Here is a 19360-nt window from a genome sequence, read left to right as displayed (position 1 = left end):
GTGAATTATTATAAGATTTTTCTTGAGATGTAAATAAAGATTATCTGTTCTTGAAGGTTACTCAAGTTACTTCCTTGGTGAAGACTGTTAATAGTATAGACATGAGGAACTTTTTTGAATACACAAGTCAAGAGATCATCTGTGTATACTTAATCATCTGAGATGACTAAGAGCCTAATTTGAAGTAATAGATTGAACACATAGTGGCAGCTAAACCTGAAGAGGGAGGTTGAAGTTGAATGTACAGGCCATGGTTGTAAAGCTAAGGAATTTGTTCTTTATTCTTTAGAAAATGAGGAACATTGGTAGGTTACTGAGAATATGACTGAGGATGAAGAGGAATTTCAGGAAGTAGAAATCTTTGGATATTCCTCTAATGAAGGTCTTTGTGAGTCTTGAATGAAATGGACTGAGATTCCACACGGGGGTGGAAACCAGAGAAAGAAACCCCAGTGAGCACAATATTTAGAGTAGTTGACATGAGGAGTAGCTGTGCTTTGTGATAGGAATGCAGAAAAGAATATGAGAGCTACTGTAAAATAATTCATAATGCTTTTTCTAAATCTAATTAATTTTATAATAGTTAATAATATATACCTTTTAATAATTAATTGCCTTGTGCAAGGTATAGTAGTAAGTGCTATGCATATATGACTCCAATTAACACCAGTAACAATCTCTGTGTGTGGTTGGTATTCTTTCATCCATTCTGAAGATGAGGCAACAATATCAGTGGCTAATGTTAATGGTTACTTTAACACAATAATAAGTATAATTATTACTCATAGTATCATTCATAGTTGTAATAACAACATTCATAGTTGTAATAATAATGATAATGTTAACTAAAACATACTGAGCATTTAGTGTGTTCTAAATATTTTTTGCAGACAATTGCTGATTTAGCCCTTAATATAAACCCCCAAAATGGTTACTGCAATCATTTATGCACTTATCTTACATATTAGGAAATAAAAGCATAAGAAAGTTAAAGATTCTGTTCAAGATCAAACAGCTAATAAAGGGCATAGTCAAGACTAGGTCAGATTATACCAGTTAATTTTTTATCTCTCGATTCTGAACCCACGCTCTATATTGTTATATTCTAATACACAATGTTAAACTAGTAATATACTTTTGATATGACCTTTATGATGATAAATGCTCTAATACTATTTAGGAAGCAAATTTGTATGGAGTAATTTCATCAGTACACACACACACACAGACACATATGCACACACACAATGGCATCTTTGAATTCCCAAGTAGTAAGAAAAATGTGATATTGCATTCATTGAAGGGACTTTTATCTTAGTCTCTCTCTCAGCCTCAGTTCTTTTCTCAAAGCCATTTCAAATCATGGGCCCCCAGACCCCTTGGAAAATTGTTGAAAATAGCTAGGCATATTAGATTTAAAATCAGAAATATATTGCATTAGGATCATGGTTTTTCCATTTGTAACTTCTTTTACCTGGGGTACAGTTCTTGGCACCTTACACCCTTGTTTTCTCATATATTAATATACAGTGAGAATATACTACCTCACAGGTTGTTATGGTAATTGACTGATGGAACATATATGAAAAAATCTAGTACAGTGTGCTGTGGATACACATAGGACTTTCATTTATCTTTATGAGTGTGTATATACCTACGAGATAGTAAGAATTGATAGTTAGAGCAATAACCAGAGAAGCATTTAATCATGCAGCAAGCTCAGGAAGAAGCATCTCCAATATTATTCTCAAGGAAGCAATAGGAACTTATATTATTCATGCCAGTTCATTCCATAAGGGTTCTCAATGTTTGTGCTTGGATTAAACAGCTGATGATTTATGCCATTTATTATTTATATTTGTGTCTTTGGTATATGTGAAGTGTATCAGAAGAATCAAAAAACTAACACCATATGTACTCACCATTGAATTGGAACTAGCCAAATAGCACTCATGTGCACAGATGTGAGACTTAATGGAAATCAAGCAGGTGAAAGAGGGGAGAAGGGGAGGGGTGAAATCATACCTAACAGGTATGATGTACACTATCTGGGTGATGGGCACACTTTTGACTTCGGCTCAAGCAGTACAACAGCAATCCATGTAACCAAAAGATTTGTATTCCTGTAATATTCTGAAAAAAAAATCCTCCTGATTAGTCTTGATTATTAAGGAAGTGTCTCAGGCAAAATCATGGTGTGGTATCAGACAGCTGGGTTCTAAAAATTGTTTAATCTCCATGAGCTTCAAATTTTTCAACTGAAATTAGGTTAATGAGATTTACCAATTCTCTTTGAAGAATTAGGATGAGGATGAAAGACTCTATTGCTATAGTTGAAGTGTTAAAAATACTGATTACCATGTATGGAAAGTAACAATATTTAATAAGCAGCAGTACTACTAAAAAGCTTACCTCAGAGTCTGAGTATTTAGATGGTCTTACTGATGTTGTGGAGTGTCCAGAAACAATCCTTTCTGAAACTGATCTTTTGGAGTAAGCATCAATGTGAAAGATATTTCATACTTGTGAGGAGCCTATTCAGATAATTCAGTATCACATCAATAGTTGTTAAGAAACTGTATACATTTAATGGGCAGATTTTTTTGTATATCACTTATGATTCAGTAAAGGTGTTTGAAAAGAGGAAGGTATTCTTACAAGTATAAATCTTTTTACTTAGCCTAAGCCTGAAAACTGTTCACAGAAAACTTGGGTTTTGAATTAAAACAGATTTACTTGAAACCCTATGAACAATTGATTGTCTATATCTGGCTCTGTTCCTGCAGTGCAAGAGAAAGAATATTTGGAGGAAACAGATATAAATGGGCCACTCTGCCCATGATTAATCTTGCTGTGGAGATGTGGATGGCAACAGAATCATTTTCATCTTGCATTGCATGGATATTTAAAGGGTTTCCATAAACGTTCAGGGATCTTGTTCTTTAGCTGCTGCTTTCTCTCCCAGGAATTCATTATCTCCTTTGATGGAAAGACCTTGTTTTAGAAGAAGGTATTCTGGAGAGACATGCTTGGGAAACAGCATTTTTGAATGGGGAATTGTATTCCTTACACTTGGAAGATAAGCCTGTGAGAGTCCCCTTTCTGCATCTGAAGCAGGTCTGTTAAGAAAGCAGAAGGCTTGTGTGACTGTGAAGGTGGCATAACTCCAGGGTGTGGACCCGTGATGGAGTTTCTCTGCTGACTCATCTTAGAGAAAGAGCTTCTGTTTTTGTATCACTATTAAACCTTTTCTGGAAACCCACCATTGATTTATTGAGATCTAGAGCAGTGAGGGCACAAAATTAATGGCAGTCATTTAATTAGTTAATTTTGACTTTTAAATTTTATATTTTATTTAAAAATATTTAACTGACAAAGATTATATAGATTCAAAGTGTGCAGCATGATGATTTGACAGATGTATACCTTATGTAATGATTATTACGAATAAATTAACTAACACATGTATCACTGCTCATGCTGTACGTTAGATCCCCAGACTCTTTGATCAACTTGCCCCCTTCCCCTCATCCTCAAGCCCCGGACCCACCATCGTACTCTCTGTCTCTATGCATTTGAGTAGATTAGATTCCATATACAGTGAGATCACACAGTATTTGTCTTTCTGTGTCTGGCTTATTTCACTTAGCATAATGTCCTCCAGGTTTTTCCATATTGTTGCAAATGGCAAGATTTCCTTCCTTTTTTAGGGCAAAATAATACTCCATATTTGTGTGTGTGTATGTGTGTGTTAGATATCTTTTTCTGAATCTCAGCCATCAGAGATCATCACTTTATTACTGTATTTATTTTATATTTACTTTATATGGCTGAATGCACTTTAAAACATTTCAGAATATTATGGGCATATAAACTTTGGTTATGTATTTTGCTTTTGTGCAGTTTGAGTCAAAGTTATAAGTGTGCCCATCACCAAGGAAGGATGTATTGTACCTGTCAGGTGTAAATTTATGCATCTCCTCTTGCCCCCTCCAACCTCATTGTTTTCAGTTGAGTTTTAATACCATATGTGCACAGGGGAGTTGATTGATTAGTTCCAATTTAATAGTGAGTAAATGTGGTGCCTGTTTTTCCATTATTACAATACTTCACTGAGAAGAATGGTCTCTAGTTCCATCCAGGTTGTTACAAAAGATATTAATATTAGTTCACCATTTTTTAATGTACTCAATAGTATATATATAGCAAATTTTGTTAATCCACTCATGTATTAATGGGCACTTGGTTTGATTCCACATCTTTGCAATTGTGAATTGTTCTGCAATAAATATTTGAGTGCACATGTCTTTTTAATAAAATGACTTTTTTTCCTTTGGGTAAATACCCAATAGCAGGATTGCTGGATCAAATGTAGGTCTATTTTTAGTTCTTTGCAGTATCTCCATACTATTTTCCATAAAGGTTGTACTAGTTTGCAGTCTCACAAACGTTGTAGAAGTGTTTCCTTCTCTTCACTTCCATGCCAGCATCGGTTGTTTTGGAACTTTTTCATAAAAGCCATTCTCAATGGAGTTAGATGATAATCTCATTGTGGTTTTTTGTGCATTTCCCTGATGATTAGAGACTTTGAACATTTTTCTTTTGTTTGTTGGCCATTAGTCTATCTTCTTTAAAAAAGTTTTGTTACTGTTTTTTGCCCACTTTGTTATAAAGTTGTTTGAGTTTTTTCTTGCTGATTTTTTGAGTTCTTTATAGATTCTGGTTATCAGCCCTTTACTGGGTATATAGCATGCAAAGATTTTCTTCCATTCTGTAGGTTGTCTATTCCCTATTATTTGTTGTTTCCTTGGCTGTACAGAAAATTTTTAGTTTAATCGAAACCCATTTGTTAAATTTTGTTGTTGCTGTGATTGCCTTTGGGATCTTCTTCATAAATTCTTTGCCTATGCTGATATCTATAAGAATTTTCCCAACATTTTCTGCTAGAATTCTTACAGTTTCATGTGATAGGTTTAAGTCTCTTATCCTTCATCAATTAATTTTTGTCAGTGGTGAGAGGTGTGGATCCTATTTCAGTCTTTTACATGTAGCTATCCAATTGTCCTGGCACCATTTAGTGAATAGACGTTCTTTTCCCCAGTGTATGTTTTTGGCTGCTTTATCAAAGATCAGATGGCAATATGAGGATGGTTTTATATCTGGGTTCTCAGTCCTGTTACAAAGGTCTATGGTTCTGTTCTTGTGCTATTACTATGCTGTTTTGGTTACTATAGTCTTGTAGTATAGCTTGAAGTCTGGTTAGAAAATATTTCCTGATTTGTTCTTATTACCTAAGATTGCTTTGGCTATTTGGGGTCTTTTTTAGTTCCATACAAAGCATAGAATTATTTTTTCTAGATTTAAAAAAATGACATTGGTATTTTAATGGGGACTGCATTGAATATATAAATCACTTGGGTAGTATAGACATTTTGTCTGTATTGATGCTGATCCATGAGCATGATATGTTTTTCCATTTGTTTATATACTCTCTGATTTCCTTCTTCAGAGTTTGCAGTTCTCCCTGTAGTGGTCTTTCACCTACTTGGTTAAATATATTCCTGGGTATTTTATTTTCTTAGTTGCCATTGTGAGAGATATTGAGATGTTTATTTAACTCTCACCTTGACTGTTATTGGCATATAAGAAGGCTAATAATTTGTGTACATTGATTTTGTAAGCTGAGACTTTGCTTTATTTATCAATTCCTATAGTCTCTTGGCAGAATCTTTGGGGGTTCTCTAGATAGATCATATCATCAGCAAAGAATGACAGTTTGGCCCCTTCTTTCTTCATTTGGATACACTTGATTTCCTTCTCTTGCCTGATAGCTCTGGCTAGGACTTCCAGCACTATGTTGAGCAGAAGTTATGACAGTGGGCTATCCTGTGTGGTTCCAGTTCTAAGCAGGAATGTTTTCAATTTCTCCCCATCCAGTATGATGTTGGCTGTGGATTTGTCATATGTGGTTTTTATTATATGGAGATATGTTCCATGTATGTCTATTTTGTTAAGCATTCTTATCAAAAAAAGGTACTGAATTTTGTCAAGTGCTTTTCCGCATCTATTAAGAAGATCATGTGGTCTTTGTTTGTGCTTCTATTGATGTGCTGAATCACATTTATATGATTTGCATATGGTCAACCAATTTGCATCTCTGGGATGAAGTCCACTTGATCATGGTGGATTATTTCTTTGATGTCAGCTGAATTTGGTTTGGTAGGATATTATTGAGAATTTTGCATCTATATTCATAGGGGATATTGGTCTGCAGTTTTCTTATTTTGTTGTGTCCTCTCCTGGCTTTGGTATCAAGGTGATATTAACCTTGAAGGACAAGTTGGGGAGGATTCCTTCCTCCTCTATGTTGTGAAATAATTTCTGCAGTATAGGTACCAGTTCTTCTTTGTAGGTCTAGTAAAATTTGGCTGTGAAACTGTCTGGGATTTTTTTTGGGGGAAGTTATTTTTATTGCTTTTTCAATTTTGTTACTTGATATTGGTCTGCTCAGGAATTCTGTTTCTTCCTGATTGAGCCTAGGGATGTTGTGTATTTCCAGGAATTTGTCCATTTCCTCAATGTTTTCAAGTTTATGAGCCTAGAGATTTTTCTAATATTCAGAGATGATATTTTGTATTTCCATTGTATCAGTCGTACTGTCTCCTTTTTAATTGAGCTTATTAGGATCCTTTCTTTTCTGTTTCTGGTTAGTCTAGCAAGAGGCCAGTCAATTTTGTTTACCTTTTCAAAGAACCAACTTTTTGTTTCATTAATCTTCTGTATAATTCTTTTGTTATCAATTACATTTAGTTCTGCTCTGACCTTAGTTATTTCATTTATTCTGCTGGGCTTGGGATTAGTTTGCTTTTCTTTTTCTAATTCCTAGAGATGATTCATTAGATTTTTTTTTTTTTTTTGAGACTCTGTTGCTGGGCTAGAGTGCCTTGGCATTAGCCTCATTCACAGCAACCTCCAACTGCTGGTCTCAAGTGATATTCTTGCCTCAGTCTCCTGAGTATCTGGGACTACAGGCACGTGCCACCATGCCTGAGTAATTTTTTAGTGCCTGGCTATTTTTTTCTATTTTTAGTGGGGACGGGCTCTTTTTCTTGCTCAGGCTGGTCTTGAACTCCTGACCTCAAGCAATCCTCCTGCCTCAGCCTCCTAGAGTAATAGGATTACAGGTTTGAACCACCAAGTCCAGCTCTAGATTGTTGATTTGTGATCTTTCTGTCCTTGGGTGTAGGCATATAAGGCTATACACTTTCCTCTGTCTGCTTTTGCTGAATCCCACAGATTTTAATAACTTGTGTTCCCTTAGTCATTTAGTTCAAAGAATCTTTTGATTTCCATCTTAATTTCCTCCTTGACTCAATAATCATTCAGCAGTAGGTTGTTTAATTTCCATGACTTTGTGTAGAGTTCAGTATTTCTATTGGAAATGATTTCTAATTTTATTGCACTGTGGTCTGAGAAGAAACATGGCATAATTTCTATATTTAAAAATTTTCTGGGGCATATTTTATGGCCCTGGATGTGATCAATCTTAGAGAATATTCCATGAGCTGATGGGAAGAATGTATATTCAATGGTTTTGGGGTAGAATGTTCTGTAAATGTCTGTTAGGGCCATTTGTTCTAGAGTTCTGATTAAGTCTATCATTTCTTTGCTTATATTCTGCTTAGAGGATCTGTCCAGTTCTGTCAGTGGGATGTTGAAGTCCCCAGTTATCACAATGCTGCTGTCTATTACTTTGTTTAGATCAAGTTGGATTTTCTTCATGAATTTGGGTACATCTGTGTTAGGTACATAAATATTTAGAATTGTTATGTCTTATTATTGAATTGTTCTCTTCACCATTATATAATTACCATCTTTTTCTTTATTTTTGTTAATTTGAAGTCAATGTTATCTGATATGAGGTCAGCTACATCAGCTTTCTTTTGGTTTCCATTTGCACTGAATACTGTTTTCCATCCCTTCACCTTGAGTCTGAATAAGTCCTTGTGGGTTAGATGTGTTTCCTGGATACAACATATATGTGGCTTGTATTCTTTTTCATCCATTCATTCAGCCAATGTCCCTTGAGTGGGAAGTTCAAGCTCTTCACATTTATTTAAAAAATTGATAGGTGGGTGTATTTCTGTTTATTTTGGTGAGCAGAACTTCATACCTTTGTTTTACCTTTTGAGCCATTGTGGTATCTGGGCTCTGACTTTTAGCTTTTGGGTGATTTTATACTGGTGGCTGTCTATTGTTCTGATTTGTGTATAATGCAGTTGTGAGTACTTCCTGGACAGCAAGTTGGATCTTGACAATTTCCTTCAGGTTTCCTTTCCTTGGAAAATCTTTATTTCTCCCTCATATAAGAAACTTAGTTTTGCAGGATACAAAATTCTAGGTTGCCCATTATTCTGTTTGAGAAGACTGATAATGAGGCCCCATTCCCTTTTAAATTGTAAGGTCTCTGTTGAGAAATCTGCAGTTATTCTGGTAGGTTTTCCTTTTAGGTTACTTGATGCTTTTGCCTTGTCACTCATAGGAGTGCCCCTATTGTGTTTTCTTTGTCCAGTCGTATGACTGTGTTATGGTGATTGCCTCCTTGCAATGAATCTTCCAGTGGTCCTTTGACCTTCTTGTACCTGGATATCTTGATTTCTAGCAAGGCCAGGGAAATTGTCCTCAATTGTTCCCTCAAATAGGTTTTCCAACCCTTCTGTATTTTCTTCTTCAGCCTTCAGGGATGCCTATGAATCTAATGTTAGGCATCTTTACATAATCCCATATTTCTTGGAGGTTTTGTTTGTTTCTCTTATTTCTCAGTTGTTTCTCTTTGACTGACTTTTTAAACTTAAAGTTGTCATCTTCAAGCTCTGAAATTCTTTCTTCTGCCTAATATAGCCTATTCTTGAGGCTTTCTATGGTGTATTATACTTCCTTAAATGAATTTTCTTAATTTAGGTTATATATTTTAGTTTTCAAATGTATTATCCATCTCGTGCTTTATTTATTTATTTTTTGAGACAGAGTCTCACTCTGTTGCCCAGGGTAGAGTGCCATGGCATCAGAGTAGGTCACAGCAACCTCAAACTCCTAGGCTCAAGCAATCCTACTGCCTCAGCCTCCCAAGTAGCTGGGACTATAGGCATGTGCCACCATACCTGGCTAACTTTTTCTATATAATTTTTAATTTGTTTCTATTTTTAGTACAGATGAGGTCTTGCTCTTGCTCAGGCTGGTCTTGAATTCCTGAGCTCAAACGATCCACCTGCCTTGGTCTCCCAGAGTGCTAGGATTACAGGCATGAGCCACCACACCCAGCCATCTCATGCTTTAATTATTTGTACTTCCTAAGCTTACTTTAGAATGGTTGCTTTTCATTATTTGAATCATCTATGTTGACTTTTAGTCCTCTTGTCTTTCAATAAGGCCTTGTCTTCTCTTATACATTAGTATTTTTTTTTGCTTTATTTTTCTATTTAAAAATTTTTTTATTTTAGCGTATTATGGGGGTACAAGTGTTAAGGTTACGTATATTGCCAATGCTCCCCTCCCCCCTTGAGTCAGAGCCTCAAGCATGAACATCCCCCAAACGTTGCACATCTCATTCATTATGTTTGTATATACGCGTCGCCTCCTCCCCCTTCCTACTTGCCTGACACCCAATAAATGTTATTCCTATGTGTCCACTGAGGTGTTGATCTATTAATACCAATTTGCTGGTGAGTACATGTAGTGCTTGTTTTTCCATTCTTGAGATACTTCACTTAGTCTAGATTTTGTATATAAGAAGTTGTCAGAGAGTTCAAGATTTTTTTTCTTTTCTTTTTTTGTATTTCAACATATTGTGGGATATAAATGTTAAGGTTACATACGTTGCCCTTGTCTCCCCTCTCCTCTCAAGTCAGAGCTTCAAGTGTGTCCATCTCCCAGACAGTGTGTATCACAGTCACTGTGTATGTATATACCCATCCCCTCCTGTCCCCTCCGACCTGCCCCACACCCAACAAATGCTTGTTTTTATTTTTTTCTTAACATTTTGGTTATATTTTATATCTTTGCCTCTCCCTAGCAAGGGTTAGAAGTATGCCCTTCCCCTCCACAATGTTCACCACATCCCTCAGATGTGGAACTACCCCTCCGACCCCCGAATCCCTGGTGAACATCACCACCCTTTGAGCACCATAGTGTTAATCACTCAATACCAATTTGATGGCAAGTGTATGTGGAGCCCATTATTCTGATCTTGTGTCACCTCATTTTGGATAATGGGTTTAAGCTCAATCCAGGATAATATAAGTGGTGCTAGCTCACTGTGATTTCTTAGAATTGAGTAATAGTCAATTGCAAACATATACCAAATTTTAATAACTGAGTTATGAATTGAAAGACACTTGGGTTGTTTCCACATCCTTGCAATAGTGAATTGTGCTGCCATAAACATTTGGGTACAGATGTCTTTATAATAGAATGTCTTATGCTCTTTTGGGTAGATGCCTAACAATGCTATTGCTGGGTCTAATGGTATTTCTATTATTAGCTCTTTGAGATATTTCCAAATTCTTTTCCACAAAGGTTGCACTAATTTGCAGTCCCACCAGCAGTGTAAGAGTGTCCCTGTCTCTCTACATTGTCGCCAGCATTTGTTGTTTTGGGATTTCTTGATACAGGCCAATCTCACTGGGGTTAAATGACATCTCATTGTGGTTTTTATTTGTATTTCTCTAATGATTAGCGATGTTGAGCATTTTGGCCAGAAAACATATTAAAAAATTCAAGACTTTTTACAATGTTTTCTGCCTTAAGAGAGGATTTCCTATGGTTTTGGGTGGCAGATAGAACTGGAGAGGTAAAGATACGATATAATACTAATATAATCAAGAACTTAGATGACTCAAGCTGGGCTTGATTTCCTTTGAAGACTACTCTATTGTCTATTCCCCCCTACTCCAAGAGTAAAGTCCTCAAATGGTCTCAGATGAAAGCCTGGCTGTTTAAGAAAAAGGACTCTTCTCCTTGATAGACATTGAATTTCACTTGTCCCTCAGAGTAAAGCATCTGAAGAGAGATGCTTTCAGCTTTTCAGGCTTTCATCTGTGGCTTTTAGGATTATCCATACCTTTAGAGAAAAGAGACCCCAAATGCAGAGTTTAGGTCTCTGGCTTTTCTTCAAAATATGAGTCCCACAGATCCTTTGTTCTAGGTAGTTTTTAAAATGCTTTAAAGCCATGCATATTACATGTTTCTAGCTTCTGTGGGTGTTCTTGTATGGAGATTTGGGGTAAATAAGCCATTTTTGCTAGATCTATCTTTAACTTTCTAGTTTGGCAATATATGTCGGTTATAGAGAATTACTGTGGCATATTTTGAGGCAACATAGTTATCAGTTAATATTTGCAATGTATTTTTTTATTGGAGTACATAAATTCATGTTAAGCGTAGATGATTGAGAAATTAGTGAGATGTGGTTCATAAGATCATTATTTTATTGTATCGCTCAGTATTGCTATATTAAAGACAGAAACAGGAGTTTGCAGGATTTTGCCCTGAGGGAACATGTGAACTCGTTAGTTTGCATATCAAGGGCTGCCTCGCTTTTGGAGGGCTCTCAAAGCTCTCATGTGGATGTGTTCCATGAGGCTTCTAAGTTATCTCAGGTCTGTGACGACTCCCTGATCTTGCATGGCTCACAGGATGGAAGCTGGAACAATGAAATCCTTAACCCAGAGACGCACCCCTGTGGTTATGAGCAAGTTAGAATGTAGAGATGGGCTTCCTGCTTTCTCCTGACTGTCTGCCTCAAATCCACAATAACTAGATAAAAGAAATATAGAGCCACTGTATCTCTTTTTACTCCTCTGTTAATTGATACCTATCTGTTAGAATTTAAAAGTTAGTACTTGAAAGATTTTGTAACTGTTTGTATACTTAGATACAATAGATTAGAATATGTTAGAAGGCCTTTGAAAAACGTTTAACTCAAACTGAAACTACTTGTTGGTATGTAAAGCTGTTACCCATAGCAACCGCACTACCTGTTACTATGTAAGTCTGTTACTCTGGCAACTGATAATTGATATCTATGACCATAACAATGTATGTGAATATAACCTCAAGGCTGCACTACTGATGGGGGGTGGGCATTGTAGAATCCTGAGTACTCTCGCTTTATCCTAATTTTTAAATATAAACTTATAAAACTATACCTTCGTCTCTGGATATTCTTTTATTCTCTCTATTTCCTATTAATTTCTTATTCTCTGTGGCTACGGCTTGTTAAGGGACCTGGTTTTCACAGGGAGAAGTAGCTAATCTGTCCGCAGCCTGCCTGCAAATTCAGATTCTGGGCTGTTGTAGGCATCATCACAGGATCTAGCAAACCCTTTTGCCTTATTCAGATAAGCAGAAAGCATTAGTAGTTCTTTGAATTCAGCTGAAAGGGACATAGAGAATTATGGCTTATGTGTATAGTAATTTTTCATCTAAGAGTCATAATTTAATCCCCAGTAACTTTGATCACATTACATAGTTCTTCAGAATTAAAATACGTTTGTGCATCTTTTACCACTTACCAATAAGTGGTAAGTGGTAACCACTTATTGGTAAGTGGTTTTAACTTTCTTTAACTCTCTTTAACTCTTTTACTCTCTTTAACTCTTTTAACTCTCTTTAACTCTTAGAAATAATTGGTAGGACATTGAGTTTCCTGGATTCAATCAATTTACTGGGTAAATTGAAACTGCTAACTTTTAGTGGAGCCTGTTACACGATAAAGATTTTGGCTGGTTGAGATAGGTATTTATGTGACTCTTTAAGTCCCTTATGGCATAGAAGATCCAATGTTTAACTAAACATAAGGTAAAGATAAAGATGCTCAATGGAGCCAATGACAAGCCAAGTCAAGGAAATGACAGTGAAGGCTTTAGGTGCTGTCGCTGTGTTGGGAAAGAACAATTTTTTTTTCTTGTACATACAGTCACTGAATTCATATTGGACTAACATTAAGGGATTGAATTGACAGACTAAAGATCCTTATGCTTACATCTGACACAGATGCAGGCCTTGATTAACATACCCTCGATTCCAACCAAATCTGCAGAACTATGATTGCTCATCTCTCAGAGAATAAGAATGCCAACTTCAGCTCTAGGGCTCTCTGTCTTTGAGCTTCAGGGCTTCAGGGGCAGAGACTTCCTAACAGCCTGAGTAAAACCCTCCTTTGCTGGGGATATGGTTGGGTGGGGGAACCTGGGAATGCATCCTCCTTCATTCTGGTTTAAATATTACTTGCCTTACCTAAATATTTCATAATATGAAACTCATAATTTATTATTCAATTTACTAGAGAATTTTTCTTTTCATGTTACAGGCTTTTCACATTCCTTGGCATTCAACTACTTTTTCTTGGCAAGACCCAAGTCTTTTTCCTCTAGGGATTGTTCTAGGGAAGAAAACTGTTCAGAGAGATTACTTTATCTGAATTTGTGCCAAATATTCTAATGAACTAATCTATAATGACCTACAGTCTCTTTCATTTAAAATAGTGATGATTTAAAATTCCGTAAAAATGTGTCTGTACATATAAATGGAAGAATTATTTTCCTGAAAAATTAACCCAGGAGATTTTTGAAAACTCAGTTTTCTGCCCATCCTGGAGTATGTATTCAGCTGGTATCTAGTCCTCTAGGTGTGATTTTTTTTTTTATTATATCCATCATTACTTGGAGAAATTTGTAGAAGTTCTAAATTTCCTGGGATGAGATTGGAAGATATAGGGAGGTGCTTTTAATTAGTAAAGCAGTGGTCATAGGGGTATGCTATTTGAATGACTGAAAACTGAAGAGTTTTTCTTCTACCTCTGAGAAATCTCTGTCATTGGCTTTTCTATGAAGTTAAATTTCAGCATTTGCCTTGCTAGGTACAGAGCTTAAAGATATGAAAGTTACAAATTGTAAATCATTGTAAAATAATTTTTGGTTGCTTCATCATAAATGACTGAGAAGAGAAAAATTCAAGTAAGTAAATTTAATGTTGTTAAATGTTTTGTTTATTTGTGCCACCAAATAATGGGCTTAGCCTTGTTAATTTACACTAGTTAGGTCAATTTTACATAGTCATGCAAAGATAGTGCTTCTGTTTTTCTAGGAAGAAATTTTTCCAGCAGGTGAGAATATTCAACTACCTTTATACAGTAAATATTGACATGTTTAAGCATCTTGTGTTTATATTTTAGGAATGTGCCTTGGTAACTTTAAACCTATCTGAAGGACTGAGATAATGGGAAACCTGTGTGGAAATATGGAAACTGTTGCCACACGAATCTATTTCTATATTTACTGACCATCCACATATTAACATGTGTTTTATGATCACACATAGATGCTTGAGGTATCTACAGTTATCTTAAGTGAAAGAAGCATTGACTTTTCTGGACCAAGGACAAGACCCAAGATGTGAGTTCTTGACACAATTGACAAGGGCTACTCATTGAAATTTCCTGTGATATGTTGAAATATAGCTAATGTCTTGAATATCATATGCTTTCATTGGAGAAATCAAAATTGCAAATATTAATGTAGGAAAACACAGAAATTAATCGGCATATACCAAGTACATTTGATTATAGTCCTGCTAGGTAGGCATTTATTTTTCATTTTGCCAAATAACAGGAGAAACATGTTGCATATTACACATATAACAAATAAAATGATGGATATATAATCTCAGTCTTGGGATATTATATTTTACATGATATGTTAATAAACTTGTAGATTTCCTTTTAGATATATTGAATTAGAGAATTTATAATCATGTGTCATACCAAGCATGTTAGAGTGTAAAGGAACGAATGTGTATATTTGTTCTGGAAACATGATATGGGCTTTTATGTATGAATCTAAAAATCATCTCAGGAAACATATTAGTTGCCTTATCCCAGCAAAAATGACACTTGGAAATTACCTGTGTACTGTCATTTAGAATGATTTATAAGAGTGTAATTGTCAAATAGCAAAGAGGTTAATTTTGTTACTATGGGAATTTTTCTTTTAAAAACGTCATTTTCTTAAGATTCTGCATGAAATAATTTTTCTACTTGAAAAGTGTTAAAATAATGTTTTATGTTGAAAGCCTAGTAATACTACTTTAGAATATTAAATTTTCATGGCTTACACTATAGAGGATAGTTAATGCACCCTGATTGACAAGTAAATATTTAAATTGCTCAACAGAAGATTTATCCAGGTGAGAGCTATCATTGATGGTTAAAGAGAGAAGAGGTCCTCACCTCAAAGATAGAACTTCAGTGTCCAGATTCCAAAAAGAAGCAGACTCAAGGGAAAATTCCACGCTCAATGTAAGAAGACATGAGATTGAGTAATATTCTAAATGTAATTACAAGTCTATCTCAGTTTGCTCATTGGAAAATAATGGGATTGAACTAGAAAATCTCAGAACATTTTTCAGTCAAACTATCTATGATACTATTAGGGCAGCCCTATTTTATTGTATTCTGCTTACTTTATAGAAAGTAAGGTGTGGATAATAAAAGACAACTGGGTAAAGACTACTTTGTAGTCTTATGTTCTTCAACAGTTATGCTTTTATTGGTCTATAACTTCAACAATCACAGAACTCCTGGATTATGTGAATGAGACATGTAGCAATCACAGTTGGATTCTAGTGAGAGCTCAAATTCTCCCTGAAGATGACCTCCCCCACTGCCAAATCTATGTAAATGGAATTATCTTGTCTATGATTTGAGGTTTATTAATTTTCCTCAGCAGTGAATAACCGGAAAGTCTAGGTTTGTATCTATTGTACTTGTTCCATTCTTCTCTGTTCTTTAAGTTTGTCCTTAACCATCAGATCTAGGAACTTTAAGAAATCAATGCTTTTGTCTTTGTGAATTTTTGGAAGTTTTCTTTACTAGGATCTGGTCTGAGTTTATTTATTGTGGACACCCCATGAATCCTCCTGTGTATTCCCAGGGACCCTCAGGAGGCAGGGCTCCCAGTGCTTCCTCCCTAAAAGAAATTTTTCTGAAGAACATTCACTTAATTATCATATTAATATTCTTATTACTTGTGGACATTCATTTATTAACTATAATATCCCTTTCCTGATTTGATCCTTCTTTTCTTTCATTTTCTACTATATAGCTCTCCTTCCAGTGAAGGGTCGAATTCCCCCCCTATTATTCTGCATGCTTCTCATCAAAGTCCATCCCAGCACAGGTATAATTACTTCTTACATATAGTTATATTGGTAATTCCTAAGATATACGATTTTATTGTGTTCCCAAAATGAAGTTAATGAATTATAAGTTTTATTTCATTTTATCTTGGACTATTTCCATAATTCTTTTCAAGTTGACTAACATCCAGATGATTTGTTGTGACCCAAATGTTCACAGTGAAGCATTTAGGAACATTAAGAACAGCTCTCAATTATTGAGGGTTTACCAGGTGTCAGGCACTGTTCTAGTTACTTTCTCTGTTGTAATAAACAACAACCCTAAGAGGTAAGCACTATGGGTAGCCCCATTATACAAATGATGAAACTGAGGCACAGAGTTTTATTAGGGGGCTTTACGTCAGATAGTAAGTGATGAAATTGGGAGAGGCAGTGTGGCTCCAGAGTCCACATTATTCACGGCTGTGCTGTGCCCCCTCTCTGCAAGGATGTCTTGGATCTTAAATATGTACACTCTGAATGAGAAACTTACAGTCATTATTTGATCACTGTAATAATCAAATACCATTTGTGACCGGTTTGTATTCTAGTAATGGTGATAATTTGAGATATTGTTATTTAAATATAAAAATCTGAAAAATGAAAAAACCCCCACAGAATACAGTAAAGTAGGGCTGCCCTAATAGTATCATAGATAGTTTGACTAAAAAATGTTCTGAGATTGTCTAGTTCAATCCCACTATTTTCCAATGAGCAAAGTGAGATGGACTTGCAATTACTTTTAGAAAATTACTCAATCTCATGTCTTCTTATATTGAGCTTGGAATTTTCCTTTGAGTCTGCTTCTTTTTGGAATCTTGACACTGAAGTTCTATTTTTGAGCACTCTCGGTACCTAAACAGAATTATAAATAAACCCATGTCCCACTGCTCTCCACCTCTCTTTTCGGTGCCTGTTTTCTCCTCATTCCACACAGTGGTATGATATAGCACCATGTGAGAGATTTTGGAAGAGTTTTCTATTAGTATGTTTGCTGCTATGCAGATCATATTGTAAAGATAACATGACTGCTATAAATTCAAAGGACTTACTCTATGCCCTTTATTTATTTAGAGTTTATTGCTACCATTGGAGAGTAAATTTCCTGAGAGCCGTAACCCTTTCTCTGTTCATAGGTGATTGCACATAAGGAGTTATTAAATGTATAAATGACTGTTGGGCCCTTATTCTATTTTATCAAATATCCACTAAGACTTAGAGATAGAACCTTTTATCTGTAGGACCAAAACAAAATCATCTGAGGAAAAATAAAATTATTAACGGCAGGTCTATTGATCTTTAGAAGAGGAACTCAATAGATAGTTACTAAATATACATTTTGTGTAAACCACTGTTGAAGGTCTGATGATGAAGATATGCTCCATGACATCGTGGGAGTGTTCATATCTTGTTCCCAATTTCATTACAGGTGCTATTCTGCTGAGCTCTTAGCTCTGATACAAGGCTTACAGAAGAGTAAATGGGAGGGAGTAACAATGTGACAGAATTTGTCCTCCTGGGCCTCACTCAGGATCCTGATGGGCAAAAAGCTTTATTTGTGATGTTTTTACTTATATACATTGTGACAATGGTGGGCAACCTGCTTATCATGGTGACTATTATCAGCAGCCCTTCCTTGGGCTCCCCAATGTACTTTTTCCTCGCCGCCCTGTCATTCATAGATGCTGCTTATTCTACTACCATTTCACCCAAATTGCTTGTAGACCTACTCTGTGATAAAAAGAGGATTTCCCTTCTAGCATGCATGGGCCAGCTCTTTATAGAACACTTGTTTGGTGGAGCTGAGGTCTTCCTTCTGGTGGCGATGGCCTATGACCGCTACGTGGCCATCTGTAAACCTCTACACTATTTGACCATCATGAATCGATGGGTTTGCGTCCTTCTGTTGGTGGTGTCCTGGGTTGGTGGTTTGATGCACTCTATGGTCCAAATTGTCGTTGTGCACAGTCTCCCCTTCTGTGGCCCTTATGTCATCGACCACTTCTTCTGTGATATGTACCCGTTATTGGAACTTGCATGCACTGACACCTACTTTATAGGTCTCACTGTGGTTGCCAATGGTGGAGCCATCTGCACGGTCGTCTTTGTCCTTCTACTCATCTCCTACGGAGTCATTCTAAACTCCCTTAAAAGTTACAGTCAGGAAGGGAGGGTGAAAGCCCTGTCTACCTGCAGCTCCCACATAACCGTGGTTGTCCTCTTTTTTGTTCCCTGTATTTTCATGTATGTTAGACCTGTCTCCAACTTTCCCATTGATAAATCCGTGACAGTGGTTTACACAGTTGTGACTCCCATGTTGAATCCTTTAATATATACCTTGAGAAATTCAGAGATGAAAAATGCTATGGGAAAACTCTGGTGTAAAATGTTAACTGTAGATAGAATAAGAATGTCTTCCACACACTGAACATGTTTATTTCCAGTTCTAAGGCAACAAACAGACAGTAAATTCTAACGATGGATTATGTAGTCCATTCAATGGATTCTCTACAAATGCTTCTCTTTATTCAAAGTCACCAATAAAGTGGAACAAATTATCTTTTGAGATTAGAATCAATCTAATCGAGAAGTTCTGCAGGGTGAATAAAAGGCATTGGTATCCTATTATAAGTAATAATAAAACTAAGCTCTTGTAACTTTATTTTTCTTAGTTTATATGGGAATGGGACTTAGAAGAAAGTGGTTTATTGTTTTCAAAGGAGAAAAACAGGTTGCTTTTGAAAATACGCTATCACTCACATTCATGAGAAAGCCATTTGGCTAATACTTAGAACAAATTTCTGAGGCCCAAAGATTAGTTTTTATGTTTTAATGTTCATTAATTTATCAGCAAAGAAGCTCTCTTTAGCTCTACTATACATTTTTTTTTTTTAAAGATTATGTCTGTTCTTCAGGTCATTGTCTATGCATTTCTAGTTCAGGGTATTTGGTTGACAGATGATATTATGTTTAGTTAAAGACACTACCAGTGGACAATTTTGTTGGTTGAAATGTAGATGGTGACAAAAACAGATTATAGTTCTTGATTATGTGATGGATACTTCACTTTGGTTTATTTTGTGATTTTCCTCACTAGTTATCATGTGCACTTTTGCCATTCTTTGAA

The 19360-nt window shown here is 35.8% G+C and overlaps 1 protein-coding gene across 1 annotated transcript; it reads left to right on the top strand.

Annotated features, from left to right (window-relative positions):
- The first annotated feature begins 17713 nt into the window (after nt 1–17713).
- On the top strand, nt 17714–18661 carry LOC105884126 (olfactory receptor 4A5-like). The gene has a single exon (XM_012787838.2). It carries the CDS (start codon nt 17714–17716, stop codon nt 18659–18661), a length of 948 nt encoding a protein of 315 aa, XP_012643292.2.
- The last annotated feature ends 699 nt before the right edge of the window (nt 18662–19360 follow it).

Source organism: Microcebus murinus, chromosome 4 (genome assembly GCF_040939455.1).
Source record: "Microcebus murinus isolate Inina chromosome 4, M.murinus_Inina_mat1.0, whole genome shotgun sequence".
Lineage (NCBI taxonomy): Eukaryota > Metazoa > Chordata > Mammalia > Primates > Cheirogaleidae > Microcebus > Microcebus murinus.
Note: the sequence above shows the minus strand (reverse complement) of the source record. Positions and strands in the feature narration are given on the sequence as shown.

Excerpts from the sequence above, each read along its gene's own strand:
- LOC105884126 (XM_012787838.2), top strand. The coding sequence starts at position 17,714 with ATGGGAGGGAGTAACAATGTGACAGAATTTGTCCTCCTGGGCCTCACT.